General features: G+C 41.2%; 1 protein-coding gene across 3 annotated transcripts in view; it reads right to left on the minus strand.

The window, feature by feature from the left end:
- Positions 1-17502, minus strand: part of SLC25A13 (solute carrier family 25 member 13) — a 205506-nt gene that overhangs the window by 108869 nt on the left and 79135 nt on the right. For 2 of the 3 annotated variants that reach the window (XM_057550355.1, XM_057550354.1), the window contains exon 4: positions 3591-3706. In XM_057550355.1, the coding sequence (XP_057406338.1) occupies positions 3591-3706 (116 nt within the window). Of the gene's footprint in view, positions 1-3124; positions 3256-3590; positions 3707-17502 lie in introns of those variants that run through there. The other variant, XM_057550356.1, reaches the window with a different exon arrangement.

Consider the following 17502-nt stretch of genomic DNA (forward strand, 5'->3'; position numbering starts at 1 on the left):
ATCATAAAATGCACTTACAAATATCGGGTATCAAAATAAGAAAACATGGTGAGAACAAGAATAGTGGAGATAAGTTTTCCCTCAAAGGAAACAGGAGAACATAATGAACTAGATATCAAAGAAACAAAATTGGCCTCATCAAGATCTTTTCATTGTAGCAAACACAGGGAGTGATCTGGACATGAAAATATGGTAAACATAAACAAGGCCTCAGAGAACACGGGGCAAGGCTTCACTGAAATGCGACACTGAAACGCTCCATCTGATTTTTGTTTAGTGTGTTATCAGAATCAGCATTAGTGGGAGCATTAACACTACCGGCTTGTTGACAAATACTGGTGCTTACTGAGCTTAGACCTAGAAGCCCTGCTTCAAATGAGCTCTTCTGTGGAAACCTAATATGTAAACAGATAAAGAGTGTAACTGCTCTCCTCTGGATGAAATGCAAAGCTGGGAGACATGGGGGATCTGAGGCCCCTTGCCAGCCTTCCCTGCAACCCATGGGAAGGCCCCAGATGACCCACTGTTTAGTGCAAAAGCAGTGCTCACCCCGTGACCACAGCTGACCATGCCAACCTGGGAGGTTAAAAAAGGAGCCCTTCCTCTCTCGCCACTCCATGCCTACTCCTCCCAAAGATGCACACTCAGGAGGGCAACCTTCTGATATACAAAAGGGTCTCTCTTGAGTGAAGGATTTACAGGGAGCTGAGGAGGCAATCAGAGCAAGGAGTGCCACTGTGTGTCTCTCAAACAGCTTCATATGGACAAACAGCCAGGGCACAGATCTGGATTCCCTTATAATACTGTGGGCTATGAGACCAGGATTGACTAGGTAAGTCCACTTTTCTGCCCAACTCCATTTTTTAAAAAATTTCTTCAACCCCATTACAAGTTGCCTGAAAAACGTACCTATCTGTTAGCTTCTTCTAAAGGTACCTGCTGACAAAACACTCCTAAGGCTGCCACACCTCCTGTATGATTGTGTTCACTTGGCAAAAGCCTGCTGTATACAGCACTCACCTCCACTGAATGACTCTACCCGACCTCATGAAAAATGTTAAGTCAGCTATTATTTTGCAATATGATGGTCATTTGAGTATCTTCTTTGTACTACGCATAGCTCTTTCAGTTTAATCCTAAATGGGGATTAATAGCTCAGAAAAGCCCAGGCTACATTTTATTACACCCACAGGGTGAGGACGCCATTGGCTCATCATAAACAGATACAGGACATACCCTGTTTGTGTTTTGTGAGACAGGCAGATTCTGGAACAAATTACCTGCAGAAGGCAGGGTAGCGGGAGATGGGCTATGCACTCTTCCACCACAGTCATAAGCAACTGAGGAGAGAAGCAGAACTGTAGCCCCCTGGAAGCCCCAGTTTCTTAAGCACTCTCGTATGTCTTCAGAGATGGGACATTGTTCAACACAGCACAGATAGTAAGCAAAATTCCCAGCTACCTGGCCAGTGGTTAAACTGCAAGTTAAAATAAAGGGCTTCTCAAGGATCAAAAAAAAAGAAGAAGAAGAAAAAGATAAATCCTCCTTTGTTCTCTCACATTATTTCTTTTAGTAATATTATTTTTATAAAGGCCTTTGTTTTCCACATGGCCCGTTTATGTGCAATAGTCCTGGAGGGTAGGTTATTACCCTGATTTTGTAGATAAGGAAAATAAGGCTCAGAAATCGGAAATGACTTGTCCATCAACAAACAGCTAGTGAGAAGCAGAAACAGTTGTCATGCCACGTTCTTTCTACAATTCACAGATGACTCCCATCTCCCACATTCTGCTGCTTTACCTGTTCTTTTCTCCTAATCACACTAACACACACACAGCCCTCCCAGCGCTGGCAAAGCCTCTTGCTTCTTTCCTCCGCCAGGCCAGTGGTGTGCTGGTGGCAACATCAGCCCCGCCACTTCATGCCCATGGACGGAAGACTGATCGGAGTCGGGAAAACGCCGGAAGTCCGTTCCTCAGCCCCCCATCTCCAATCCAGCTCTCTTCCAGCCCTCCCTCCAGATTTGCTGCAGAAAGGAGGAAGACGAGAGAGCGAGTACACCTGTGCTGAACTCATGCAAACTTACAGGCTCCCCTGGTTGTTCACCCCGAGGAAACATAATCATAACGTTCTCATCAAACTGACTTCCACTGGGTAAATCAACACCGCCATGAGCTAGCTGCTCATTTATCATTTGGAGATTTTAATGGGAACATTTTTATTGGTGTTCCATTGAAAAGTTGTGGCTAGAGGAACTGGGTGATGGAAGAGGAAAAAAACTAAAATTATTCTAGGGATTTTTAAATATTAAATAATCCTCATGAAGTGTTAACAGAAAGCATCTGAGCTTCCAGAGTACATGAAACAAAACCAGGTAAATGTATGTGCTTTTCCCTCTGCCCTGGCTGATCTAGCCTTAAATAACTGTCATGTCAAATGAACGTGGAGGAATGGGTTGGGGAGGAGGAAGGCTGCCTTACCTATACTTCATGTAGTTTTTATCTTCATTTCTGATAAGGAAAATAAAGACCTGAAAGGATAATTAACTTGACTCAGAGACAAAAGTGGCAGAGCTGGGAGGAGCTAAGTCTCTCCAATTCCAGAACCATCCAGAACAGATGGTGCTCTATTACACCAACTGTATTTCCCCCATCTGTACATTCCTCACGACGTACAAGTAAGACAAGACCAAGAAGTCTGAATAAATTAGAGACAAGGAACAAAGACATTTAAAATGGGTGCATTACCCATTTCCCCTGAATGCACAATCTGTGTGCCCCAAAAGGGCTCCAAAATTCTCCACGGCAATGCTTCCTACACCAGGTTCACATGCACAGACAACATATGCTGGACACTGCACAGTCCGAGGGAAATGTGGTGTCTTCTGCACAATGTATCTTCAGTAACCAGTTTATTTTTAAAAAAGAATGTACCACTGCCCCACCACGTCCTGGTTTTCCCTTTCTCCTAATGCTTAGGAGACTTCAGGGTTTTCTGCAGCTTGGCAGCTGAGCCCCATGAAGATGGTGCTGCTCCCCAAATAAAGGCGGGGGCAGCACAGCAGACACTGCCAGCCCAGCCAGAGGGGAACGTGTTATTTAGAAGAATAGGGTTCTCCACGTACCGCTCCAAATTACCATCTCGCGCGCTGCCTCTGGACTCAAGCTGCTCCATGAGGACAAGGTAAGGACACAAGGTACTGGGAACATGAATCCCTTCTGTTCTCAGGCACTTTATTAACATCTTCATTCTAACCGTGGAAAGCACTACTGACTGTGAAGGGAATGAAGTGCACAGTCAAATCCTGTCTGCCTCTCACCTTCTACGACCCTGTGACTCAGTTGTGCTCCACCCTCCCTCGCCTTACAACTAAAACAGAGCATCAAAACTACTAAGCCAGAAACTTAATTTTTCACGAAGGGAGACATTTTTTTCAAGAACTGGAGCCTCAAAACACTGAGATATCTTTGTTAAAAGGGACAGGCTAACTTCTTAAAACCATTTCCATACACTTCATTCTTGGGGAAAAAACCCAAACCGCTCACACAGGTCTGCACTTCCTTAGGTGTGCACACACTCACGCCCCTTACCAAAAGTAACTTCTCCTTTGCCAGCTTTGTCAAACAGCTGGAAGGCCACCACGAACAAAGCATCTGGGGCACACAGGACAGATTCAAATGCCACAAATTCTTGAAAGGATATTAATCTGCAACACAAAACAAGCACAAAGCATAAAGTCAGTAGCTTGTGGAAGGCAAAAGCATACACAAATATACACTAAGGGAAAAAATAAAACGTCACTGTCAAAAGATAAAATTCAAACCTAAAAACATGTATAAACACTTAGCATTTCCTTTTACATAGAGTGGACTGAAATAACACACAGAATCTAAAAGACACAACAGATTTGAGGATATGGTGACACATTAAATGCATTACAATTTCAAATGTAACTTTTATCCAACATATCACTTTTGTTTCAGGCATGTTGTTAGATTCTAAAAATAAAGCTTAGACACTTTAGATTAATATATGGTTGTTAACAACAAAATAGACCAGCTCAGTCATTCATTAATACCTTCCTACACCATGTAAAAATGGTTCACAAAGATTCATTCATTACTGATATCCATTGACCACATGAGGATTGAACTGGAGGATGATATTGGGGCGGGGGATAGAATACAGATAAACTGACCATGAAATGTGACCCCAAGGCACTTTTAGTCTGGTAAGACAGATAACACTAGTCTAGAATACTATACAGGAAAGACAAATCATAAGACAGGAACCAAGATGATGATAACAGAATTTTGGTAGGAAACCAATGAAAGCTTTCTGGCAGAGATGGAATGTGAGCTGGGTCTCGAAAAATTAGTGAATTCAGGTATGCAGTAATGGGCATAGAAAGGGGGTCACCTTAGGCAGGGAAAATGCCTGCAGAAAGGCAGGTGCAAGAAAGCTAGGGAGTGTGCAAGAAAATGTGAGAAACTAATTTTATCTGGACAGAAAAGTACATAAGAGAACACTGTGAAATGAGATCAGAGGTTCAGAGATGCAAGTTTCTGAGCAAGGTCATGATATGATCACATCTATCCATTAGCAGGAACAGAACAGGCCACATATGCTTTGACTTCCAAGGAGTAAATAAATCCACAAAGGCTGTCTTAGAACTAAGTTTTTTCCCACTATTTTGTATTTTAAATGTACAAATATTTCAATGATACATTGGGATAGTCCAAGTCTCGAGGATATAGAAGAAGAAAACAGACGTGCTTTCCCATGTTTCACAGAACACTTAATTACCTCTAAAATCTTATAGAGAGAACACATTTTTATACAAAGTAAGTGCTACAATGTTAACTTAGCTATTTCCCAGAATGTCACCTGATTATAATAATGCCACAAAGAAAGGAAAACTCTGGTGTGTTCATTACACTGTCTCTATGTCATTCACCATCCAAAAACACATCCTTCCGAACGCAGGGGAACATTCAGGAACAGCGCGTATTACAGAAGAACACTTGCCCAGAACATTTTCTCCTCGACTACAGAGTCTGTCTCACTGAGAATCTTGTGTGTGTGAGCAGGACCAGGGGCAGGTGGGGATGGCAAGGGAAACACATTTGAGTGGAAGGTTCCCGGCTGGCCTCAAAGAGCTGACAGCCTGCTGGGGGAAGAAGAGGTAGTCATGTGCATATAACCCCGCCAGAACGCGAGCTGAGTATCAAAAGTAAAAGAAGAAATAAAGCATCAAGGGGCAGAGAGGAGAAGTGATTTATTCTGCCTTAAGAAATAAATAAATAAATAATAAATTAAGGAATAAATTTAAGGAAATTAAGGAATGCTCCATGAAGCTGTGGCATTCAAAGAAAAAATTTTAAAGCTGAAAAGATCTTAGAGATCATCTCCTTCCACCTCCTCATTTTACTTTTGAGAAAACTATTAGAAGTTACAGCTTGTGCACGGTGAAACAATTGGCTTCTGGCATTTTGGCCTGAAAACCAAGTGTCCTGGTTCCCATTTGACTGAGACAGAATTCCAATCGGTAGGGAGGATGGAGAGAAGAGAGAAGGGTAGGGGGAGGACGATCTACACCGAGGAAAGAACTAAGTACAGAGGGGTGTGCTGTATTTAGAGAAGGACAAAGGTGTTACTGACCCTGCATCTAATGGTCCTGCCGAGTAAAAGAGTGGTTGAGCTATCATGCCAGCCACCTGTAAAGGCCTTTAAAGGCCAGTTACAGAATCCTGACCTTTTTTTTTTGCAGGCAGTGAGAAGTCACTGGAGGTTTTTAGGGTTAATAAATAGCAGGTTCATATCTTTATTTTAGAAAAGGAACTGCTGTGGAAGATGAATTTAACAGAGGAAAGACGAGATGTGGGGAGACAGCCTGACAGCTAGAGACAGCAGGGGTCTAAACCAGAGCTGAAGCACTAAGATTGGAGAAAGGGGAAAAGTGGAGAAATACAACTGAGGCAGGAATGACAAAACGTGGTAGCCATTGGAGGTCAGAGGCTGAGAGCCACAAAAGAGTTACTCCAAGACTTCTAACTTAGATAACTGAGTGGGATGATGACACCACCACCAAAGATAAAGAATAAAAAAGGAAAAGGAGGGAATTGTGAGAGAGTAAGACCAATTCTAACTGTGTTAAATTGGAGATACCCGTGGAACAGTGAACTATGGTATCCAGCAGGAAACCAAAAGGACTAGTGTGGACCTCAGGAGAAAGGTGAATATGGGTTGAACTATGTCCCCCAAAAATTCACGCTGAAGTCCTAACCTCAGAATGCAATTGTTGCAAATGTAATTGGTTAAGATGAGGTCCTACTGGAGTAGGGTGGGCACCGAATCCAAAATGACTAGAGTCCTTATAAAAAGGGGAAATCTGGACCCAGACATGCACACGGGGAGAGTGCCACATGAAGATGAAGGCAGAGATCAGGGTGATGCTTCTACAAACCCAGGAATGCCAAAGATTGCCAGCAAACCACCCGAATGAAGCTAGGGGAGAAGCATGGAACAGGCCCTCAGAAGGAAGCAACCTTGCTAACACCTTGGTCTCAGCCTCTGAAACTGTGAGACAATAAAATTCTTTTCTTTTTTTTTTTCTTTGAGCCACCTAGTTTGTGGTGCTTTGTTATGACAGCCCTAGCAAACTAATATTAATACATAGGCCAAGACTGGAAACACAGAACTAGGAGTTTTTAAACAAAGGCTACTTAAAGCTGTGAATGAAACTGCCCAGAAGCATTTCACTTAGGGATGCATACTCGCCCAGCTCCAGACCACTGAAGCAGCAGCACAGAGGAGAAATGTGTTTCTGATTGGCTCCTTTCTTCTCGCCACCACTCCTCACACCCCAGGACCTCCTCAAGGCAGCACCAGCAACCATACAGTCACACACTGATCGGCTGAACTTGCTGGCAGTTTGTCGAGGCAAAAAAAAAATCACATTCGATATATTATCTCTGCACAGACGGTGGGTGAGTTAAGACGAATCGCACAGTGTTATGTAGAAACAGGACATTTCTTAAATTTAAAGATCTGAATTAAGAAAGGCTTAAATACCAGGAAAAGAGAATCTCATCTCTCTCAAAATGGTATGAGAGGGCTTCCCTGGTGGCGCAGTGGTTGAGAATCTGCCTGCCAATGCGGGGGACACGGGTTCGAACCCTGGTCTGGGAAGATCCCACATGCCACGGAGCAACTGGGCCCGTGAGCCACAATTACTGAGCCTGCGCGTCTGGAGCCTGTGCTCCGCAACAAGAGAGGCCGCGATGGTGAGAGGCCCGCGCACCGCGATGAAGAGTGGTCCCCACTTGCCGCAACTAGAGAAAGCCCTCACACAGAAACAAAGACTCAACACAGTCATAAATAAATAAATAAATAAATAAATAAAAGAACGTGGATTTCTTTAAAAAAAAAAAAAAAAATGGTATGAGAAACCTGAAGGCCATCTATATGGGTGAACAAATCCTCCTCTGGCAATGTCAGTGTCGTTTCATAACCATAACTGGCCAATGAATGCTCTGGTATTTTAGGCATGTTACAGATACCAAAAAAGTACGTAATTTGGTAATCCTGTTAGATACAAGTATTATACATCTATGTAGGAGGTATATAGATAAACTATGAAATCATAATGTTTTACTGTTCATCAAGATCATTTTGGATTTTCAAGGTTATCTGACTAAAAGGCTATCAGAATAATTATATAGTACTATATTCATTTACAGCGTGATATTTAAAAACATTTATATATGTATATATATTTTTTTGTGTAAACAGTATTCCAGTCTTGCTTTACAGATTTAATGGGTATTAGCGTAAGTTACAACAAAGGATACAAGCTTAATCAAGTTCAGACCTGGCTGGTGAGCTCACTTAGTTCCTTTTCCGCCCTCAACTTCCCAAACCTCTTTGACAATGTTAGATGTCCTCTAAAATAAATCACACAACTGTGATGAGCTCTGCAACTAGCATCTAACAGGAACAGTCACGATATGACACTAATGCTCACCTGCAGCAACTAACAGTGCGATACGGGTCAGCTGACATGGAAGCAAACACAGAAGTCACATTTTCACAGGCCTACACCACTCAAGATTAGGGGACATACTGGCACAAAAACAGAAATATAGATCAATGGAACAGGATAGAAAGCCCAGAGATAAACCCATGCACATATGGTCACTTTATTTTTGATAAAGGAGGCAAGAATATACAATGGAGAAAAGACAGCCTCTTCAATAAGTGGTGCTGGGAAAACTGGACAGCTACATGTAAAAGAATGAAATTAGAACACTCCCTAACACCATACACAAAAATAAACTCAAAATGGATTAAAGACCTAAATGTAAGGCCAGACACTATAAAACTCTTAGAGGAAAACATAGGCAGAACACTCTATGACATAAATCACAGCAAGATCCTTTTTGACCCACCTCCTAGAGAAATGGAAATAAAAACAAAAATAAACAAATTGGACCTAATGAAACTTAAAAGCTTTTGCACAGCAAAGGAAACCATAAACAAGACAAAAAGACAACCCTCAGAGTGGGAGAAAATATTTGCAAACGAAGCATCTGACAAAGGATTAAACTCCAAAATTTACAAGCAGCTCATGCAGCTCAATATCAAAAACACAAACAACCCAATCCAAAAATGGGCAGAAGACCTAAATAGACATTTCTCCAAAGAAAACATACAGATTGCCAACAAACACATGAAAGGATGCTCAACATCACTAATCACTGGAGAAATGCAAAGAAAAACTACAATGAGGTATCCTCTCACACCAGTCAGAATGGCCATCATCAAAAAATCTACAAACAATAAATGCTGGAGACGGTGTGGAGAAAAGGGAACCCTCTTGCACTGTTGGTGGGAATGTAAATTGATACAGCCACTATGGAGAACAGTATGGAGGTTCCTTAAAAAACTAAAAATAGAATTACCATACGACCCAGCAATCCCACTACTGGGCATATACCCTGAGAAAACCATAATTCAAAAAGAGTCAGGTACCACAATGTTCATTGCAGCACTATTTACAATAGCCAGGACGTGGAAGCAACCTAAGTGTCCATCGACAGATGAATGGATAAAGAAGATGTGGCACATATATGCAATGGAATATTACTCAGCCATCAAAAGAAACGAAATTGAGTTATTTGTAGTGAGGTGGATGGACCTAGAGTCTGTCATACAGAGTGAAGTAAGTCAGAAAGAGAAAAACAAATACCGTATGCTAACACATATATATGGAGTCTAAAAAAAAAAAAGACTCTGAAGAACCTAGGGGCAGGACAGGAATAAAGACGCAGACACAGAGAATGGACTTGAGGACATGGGGAGGGGGAAGGGTAAGCTGGGATGAAGTGAGAGAGTGGCATGGACATATATACACTGCCAAGTGTAAAATAGATAGCTAGTGGGAAGCAGCCGCATAGCACAGGGAGATCAGCTCAGTGCTCTGTGACCACCTAGAGGGGTGGGATAGGGAGGGTGGGAGGGAGACGCAAGAGGGAGAAGATATGGGGATATATGTATATGTATAGCTGATTCACTTTGTTATAAAACAGAAACTAACACACCATTGTAAAGCAATTATACTCCAATAAAGATGTTAAAAAAAAAAAGTACATCTATGAGAAAGTGCACAAACCAGCGGAAAAAAAAAAAAGATTAGGGGAGAGTAGGTTTCCAACTACTCTATTTCATGGTTCTGACACGAGCAGAGATTTTTTTAAGCAAGTCATTTTTGTTCTCCAAACCACCACAGCTACTGTTCTTCTGAAAGGCATTTATAACAGTAGCTACGTTACAAGTCCTTTAAAGTCTCGGTAAAACAGCTAAAGCACCACATACTGCAATCACATACTGAGCCAGGAGGAAAGGATTAAAAGTGGAGTGCCTCTGGACATTATGCTTAGGATGATGTAAGATTACATGTCTACTATAGACAGAGGAAGATACTAGAAGGATACGTACCAAAATGATGTCAGTGCTTCTTTACAGTAGCATAACTGTAGGCTTCCTTCCCCACCCTTCTCAACTTTGCAAGAAAGAGCTCTCGGCCTGGAAAGACTTATAGTAGAGAATATAGATGGAAAATTATGATATTATAGAAAAAATGGTAGGTAATATAAGAGAACTGGAGATAAATTACTCCACAAATTCAGAGGAGGGAAAGATTATTGTTATATTGAGAAAAAGGAGGAGATGGAGAAAGTCTGTGAAATTAGGAACACATGACATCAGAGGGAAGATGTGACCATGTGGTCATGTAACATCAGTCTTGTAAAAGAGGGGAGATGATCACGTAGAGATGGCAGGTGGGGAAAGGAAAGGCCATAGACTCCAATTCAGCGCCTGCACTATGTGCTGAGCGCAGGCCAGTGCCGGGAACACATAGATGAAAAGTGCAATTTCTGGGGCTTCCCTGATGGCGCAGTGGTTGAGAATCTGCCTGCCGATGCAGGGGACGCGGGTTCGAGCCCTGGTCTGGGAAGATCCCGCATGCCGCGGAGCAACTGGGCCCGTGAGCCACAACTACTGAGCCTGCGCGTCTGGAGCCTGTGCTCTACAACAAGGGAGGCCACGATAGTGAGAGGCCCGCGCACCGCGATGAAGCGTGGCCCCCGCTTGCCACAACTGGAGAAAGCCCTCGCACAGAAAACAAAAACGAAAACCCAACAAAGCCAAAAATAAAAATAAATAAATAAATAATAATTAAAAAAAAAAAAAAAAAAAAGGTACAATTTCTGCCCCAAACAACTGGAGGTCTGGGGGGGTAGACGGTGAGCCAGGAACCAAGGAAGGAAGGCTGGAGATGAAGAGCCACAAGAAGTGCAAGTGTGCTGGAAGGAGGGCAAGCACAAAGGAAGGTATGGAGTTCATAACGGCACATAAAATCTGGAACTTTTAGTGACATGATGAATTTGTGCCTCAGACCCTTAAATCTGGCAGAGGAGAGTTAAATGAACTGGAGGGAGAAGAGCCTGGAGTTGGGGAGATTGTTGGTTGAATCCAGGGAAGAATCATGAAGATCTGAAGGAGAAAGAAAGGCTCCTTACGACAAGGGGATAGAAGTTTATGGCACTACACTCTCCGGAGGACAATCCAACAATACACCAAGAGTCTTGATAATGCCCACACTCCTTGACACCACAATCCCACTTCCAGGAATTTACCTTAAAACATAATCAATGAATGTGCGCAAACTTTTATCTACAGGAATGCTCAAGCAGCATTGTTGATAACAGTGAAAAAAGTGAAAACAACCTCAATATGCAACAGTTCATGACTGATTAAATAAAGGACCATTCATACACTGAGAACTATCCAACCACTACAAACTGCAATAAACAAATGCATGTTATTAAGTACAAAATCAGTTACACAAATGTATGTAGAAAACAAGCCCATTCTGTTAAAAATGGACAAAAATGGTATCTTATACACACACAAAAAGAGTCTGAAGGATGAACACCAAAGTGTTAGTCATGGGTGTATCTCCAGGTAGTTAAAATATTAGAAATTTAAGGTTTTTTATTTTTGCTTGTCCATATTTTCTAATCTTTTCAATAACATACATATTGAATTATCTGTGTAGTAAGAAAGAGAATAAAAATTTCTATGAAACAGAACAGCAAGGACCTAAATTTGGGTAGTGGCAGAAGGACTGAATAAAATGGGTAGGGGTGGGGAGAGCTGAAAAAAGAAGCAAACAATTGAAAGAGTCACACTAACTCTGGCCATCCAAGGTGGATAAGCTCCAGTTCTCTTCCTCCCTGCTGTTGCTTACTCTCGCTCAGCAATGGCTTGTACCCTGTGTGGTCCCTCTCATCTCCCGCCTGGCTCCTATCTCCAGGCCAACTCTGTGGCTATGAAAGTTTAAGCAACTGCACATAAAGAGCTGATCTGTTTAGACTTTAGGAAGTTTGGTAATAGACAATGCACCATATCAAAATCCAATTTCCACTTTTACTTAAGGTTCCTAACCACAAGAGTGCTTCACAAAAATAACTTCTCCTTATTACCTTCTTCCGTGTGCTACAACAGAAGCCAAACAACTGTCCAGGATTAATGGCAGAGATAAAAGTAAAATCTAACGCCAAAAACTGGGTTCCAACCACCAGACCACCCAGGTTCAAGTATCTGTGAATGTCAAGAGAAAAAACCAAAAAAAAAAACAAAAACAGAACTGGGCTCTCCTGTGATGGCCAGTTTATCAAAAGAGTTTTGGCCTCCATGACTTTAACATCTTTAATAGCTTTGGGGGTTTTCCAGTTCTTTTTATCTCCCTCCCAAATGCCCTGGAAATATACATTGTTCAGGCCCCCAAACATATACGCACCCCGCACTTATCATATGCCAGGCAATGCCCTAGGCACTAAGGGTACTATGAAAATGAATAAGATTGACAGAATCCATGTCCTCAAGGAGTTCCATTCCAGTGGAGAAGGCAGGCAATGAGCTCAAACATACCTACATAAAGATGAGATGGTTCTAGATCAGATAACTGCTGTGTAGAGGACAAAACTGAGAAATACATTAAGATAGTGCTTCTTAGCCCCAGCGAGCCTATTTAATGGGTATAAGGAGGGATCAGAGCAACCATCCGTTTTTTTGTTGTTGTTGTTGTTGTTTTTTAACTTCCCACCCAGCCAAGCTAGAGAATGATGGGGATAGGTGGTGAGGAAATGCCTCTTGGGGGGTGGCATTAGGATCTGAATGATGAAAAGGAGGAAGCACGGGAAGATCTGGAGCAAGGGTATTCTGGTGGAAGAAACCTCAGTGTGAGGGCTGGACCTACGACCAGCCAACCTTGCCAAGTTCCATGGCACAGGGAGACACCTGAGTGGCTGGAGAGTAGAGGGGTGGGGGGCAGGGAGAGAGATGGGGATGAAGGAGGGTGCAGGGCATACAGGCTGTGTGGATTTCATTCCAAGCACACATGGGAAACAGCCATGTTGGAGGGTTTTATGCAGGGGGGTGACGTGAGCTCCTAGAAAGAACACTCAGGACACCCTGCAGCACGAGTCCAGTTAGAAGTGGCTGCAGTGGGCGGGACCGGGGTCATAGCAGGAGAGAGAAAAACAGAAGTGATCAAATCCAGGATACGCTCTCTAGACAGAGCTGGGGGGCTTGTCCTAGAAGTCAAACCACACAGCTTTTAAAGCCCAGGAGCAAGTCAGGTGTGCCCTGGGGATGCCCGGTGGCCTGCAGCCGCCAGAGAAGCACAGACTCTGAGGCCCCGAAGTTACTGAGGTTACAAAACCGCTACTTAGGCAGATGATGAAAGAGGTCATAAATAAAGATTTTGTTTAATATTCCAGTTGATGGTCAGTGAGCAAACAAACTAAGCCTCAACGGCCCTAATTATGTAAATTTAACGCAACTGTTCTTAACACGCTCTAGAAAGAGACAATGAGTTATTACCTCATTTTATACTCTAAAAACCATCAGTTATAAGGTAGAAAGAGGCTCGAGCTGTAGTTTTCCCTTGCCTAACTGGCAGCATGATCTTACTGGGCAAGTTGGAACAGACCCCCTTTCCTGATGTCTTACAGGTGCTCTCTCCAGTGCTTTTCACGCTACAATCCCATTTTCTTCCATCTTCAGTCAGAGGGAGGATCCGTGTCCACCCTGGCTCCGGCACCGGCTTGGCATTCCCGGGAGTGCATCTGTTCTGAGGCCAGCTGGGCTCCTCAGCCCTACCATGCATTCAGGTTCAAATCTCACTGCAGCGTTTGCCAAGGGGCTATTTAAATTCATTGGCTCCAATGAAATCCGACAGATTGAATATTGTTCAAACAAGCAGGCTACTGCCTGGCTTTAAAAACCTATTAAAGATTTTATTAGCAATTTTACTGTATTGTTATCATGAATTTAGCTTATAAATACCACCTCTGCATATATCACTGCCCGCATATTGCCAAAAGATGATAAATATATAGGCTCTCGTAATTACGAGCTTAACTCGTTGAGTGATATGCCCATGCTTCCAGATCTACCTGTCTGGCCACTGCTTTGCAGTTCATTTCAAACAGTACTCGAGCTGCCCAAGGCAGACTGTGCCAACTGCTGGGGTTTATACAGGGTGTTCTTCTACCTCTAACACTTTCTTCCTTATCAGCGGGATCAAACATGTCGAGCAAGTATGATCCATCCCCGCTCTGCTTCACTTTTGCCAATAGTTCATTCAATTACACACTGAAAAGTGTCTTTCACCTACACATGCTGTACACCCCACTGCTTCTTTCCTTCCCTGTTAAATAATACCGCCCAATAACTTCAGGAGAATCTGTCCCTGTGTCCAGCCACCTCCCCCAACCTCCCATCTTTTAACCTTGAGTTATAAAAAAGCTTTAATCATGAACAATCCCCACAAGAGTGAGGCTGCATCAAGGAAAGGAACCACCACAGGCTTTTTAAAACTAGAGACAAATCATATTCTCTATCTCCATGAGACTCTATCCTGTTATTTCTTAAATCTATCATTATTAAAAAAAAAAACTAAAAAAAGCTATCTTATCATATTACATTGTTCCTATTCTGAATAATTACCAATATTGAGTTCAGTAATATGTACCACAGATACTCTTTATTACACCATGGGGTAAACAGCATTTTGAGATCTATCCAAAGACTTGGGTTTTTGTTAATAGAAAAGTGTACTCTGTTGGTAGGAATGTAAATTGGTGCAGCCACTGTGGAAAACAGTACGGAGGTTTCTCAAAAAACTAAAAATAGAACTACCATGTGGCCCAGCAATTCCACTCCTGGGTATATATCTGAAGAAAAAGAAAACACTAATTCAAAAAGTTACATGCACCCCAATGTTCATAGCAGCATTATTTACAATTGCCAAGATATGGAAGCAACCTAAGTGTCCATCAACAGATGAATGGATAAAGAAGAGGTGAGATACACACACACACACAAATATACATACACAGTGAAATACTACTCAGCCATAAAAAAGAATGAAATTTTGCCATTTGCAGCAACATGGATGGACTTGGAGGGTATTATGTTAAGTGAAATAAATCAGACAAATAAAGACAAATACTGTATGATACCACTTATATGTGGAATATAAAAAATACAACAAACTAGTGAATATAACAAAAAAGAAGTAGACTCAACAGATATAGACAACAAACCAGTGGTTACCACTGGGGAGAAGGAAGGGGTGAGAGGCAATATAGGGGTAGGGGATTAAGAGGTACAAATTATCATGTAAAAATTAAGCTACACAGATATACTATACAACACAAGGAATATAGCCAATATTTTATAATAACTATAAAAATAAAATGCGTACAAAGTTACTAAAAACACTACGAGCAACTCATTTTAAATTGGGGATTGCCTTTAATGGGGGAAAAAGTTGAAAAGGAGAAAGACCAGTGGTGAAAAAAGGGAAGAGTAGTTATAAACCATACTGGAAAATCCACTTGGGTAAGCAAAGTAGATTTTTTTTTTTTTTTTAATCTAGGTTTCCTAGATCTTCCCTTATTCTTTCAAGGCTGGATGAGAAGGCTTTCAACATTATTAAAATGGCAAATGCCAAAAAATAAAAATAAATTTTTAAAAAAGGGACTTCCCTGGTAGTCCCGTGGTTAAGACTCCATGCTTCCAGTGCCAGGGGGCATGGGTTTGATCCCTGGTCGGGGAACTAACATCCCACATGCTGCGCGGAGCAGCCAAAAACAAATAAATAAATAAAAATGAAAATAAATAAAATGGCAAATGAAGAAGGATAACGGGGAGATAAACTGCAGATAAGCCCGATAAATCAGTAACTGAAAAGCCAGCAGGCAAGTAAATTTGTTAACTAGCATTTTTTAAAGACCACTGTACACTGGCCTATCACTGCATAAAGTAGCAGGTTAGCTGTTAGATTGCCACTGGAAACCAGTTATATACTTTAAATGCTTCCAGTAGAGTACATGCTGCCAAACCCTTTGCATATCTGACTTCAGTCTCCAGTTTGATTAGTTTAGAGCTGAAAAACACAAAAGCGCCCTGCACTCCAGAGACTATGTGAGTACCTATGGCACAGTAGACAACTCAAGGAACAATCTTCACATGCCCATACTATCTATGGGTGTTCTTTGCCCAAATAACATTTTAAAACACCAAAAATTGATTGAGTTAAATCATTTTGTAATCGGAACACAATGCTTAATGCGTTTTTCTGAAACTCTGAAGCAAGGTGACGATGATTAAAATGATATTCAGAAACAAGTCAGAAGCATCTAAATAAGCACAGACACACAAAAAGTGACAAGAGCAAATGTGCTACTGTCTTGCATCTGCCAATGCAGTAACTGTCCAGCTAGGCACTCTGACTGAAAAGTAGTAAACTAAATTTTAAAAAAATACATGAAATCAAGTTTAACTGATTGCCCTTTGAAAAAACATTATCAGTTACTCAAGTATTTTAACATTTTCTTTCACTTATAAAACTTACATTATGGATACACGCAAAAACCTTTTTTGATATGATCAGAACATAAGCCTTTAGCAAAGCAAAAATTCAATGACTGAAATAGCCTTTATCATATTTTTTTAAATAAAATTATTCATGGTGTGGGCAAGAAGAAATAGAAGTACATAGGCTTGAGCCAGAATATCACACGCACACAAAAAAAGCCAACATTAATATCTGCTGTGCCAGCTGAATTCAAATTAACCCAATTTTACATGTTAATTAAACCAGCTATTTTCTTTTTATTGTATTTTTGCTTCTTAAATAGTAGAGTCTACAAGTGGTTCCCAACAGACTTGTTCCAATAACAATGACGTATTCATTTACTTCTATTATGACCATACAATACAGTAACTGAGCAGTAATTTTTCACAGTCAATTACATGTGTGGTTCTTTATGCTTAAAGATGCTGAAATAATGTGTACTACAGAGCCATATGTCTGAATCTCTAGTCTGCCTGAGGCAGTTGCCTGGGTAACACATTTTCTCTTTGGCTTAGCATAACCCTTCGTTGAATATCATTAGGTGTCATTAAATAGCAAACATTAACATGAACTTCAATACACTACTTAGAGTAATTTTACACATGTAAACAAGTGCTCCATCATTTATAAGAAGCTTAAAATAGATTATGATTTTCTGTATTTAAGACCATGAAAAAGAAATCTTAAAAGTGCCCACGTGTTGATTCCAAATTGAATTTGCAGAAATTTCTCTTATATTAACAAGAGAACTCAGACCAAGTTTCAGGGGCAACACTTCTCATCTATACGGTCATAATATTTCAGTGCAAGCAAAGAAGGATTAGGTTCTTAAATTTTACTTTAAATTTACTCAAAGTTGTAAAATAACTGCATCAATTCCATCTCAGACCATCAAATACTTTTACTCTCATTTCTAACAAGGAGAGAGAAAGCACTCAAGTTCAGTAACAAAATTAATTTAAAGAATAAGATCCTTAAAAATCAAGGCACATAGTAAGAAAAAAAAG

The sequence above is a fragment of the Balaenoptera acutorostrata genome, chromosome 7 (genome assembly GCF_949987535.1).
Source record: "Balaenoptera acutorostrata chromosome 7, mBalAcu1.1, whole genome shotgun sequence".
In the NCBI taxonomy this organism is placed as follows: Eukaryota; Metazoa; Chordata; class Mammalia; order Artiodactyla; family Balaenopteridae; genus Balaenoptera; species Balaenoptera acutorostrata.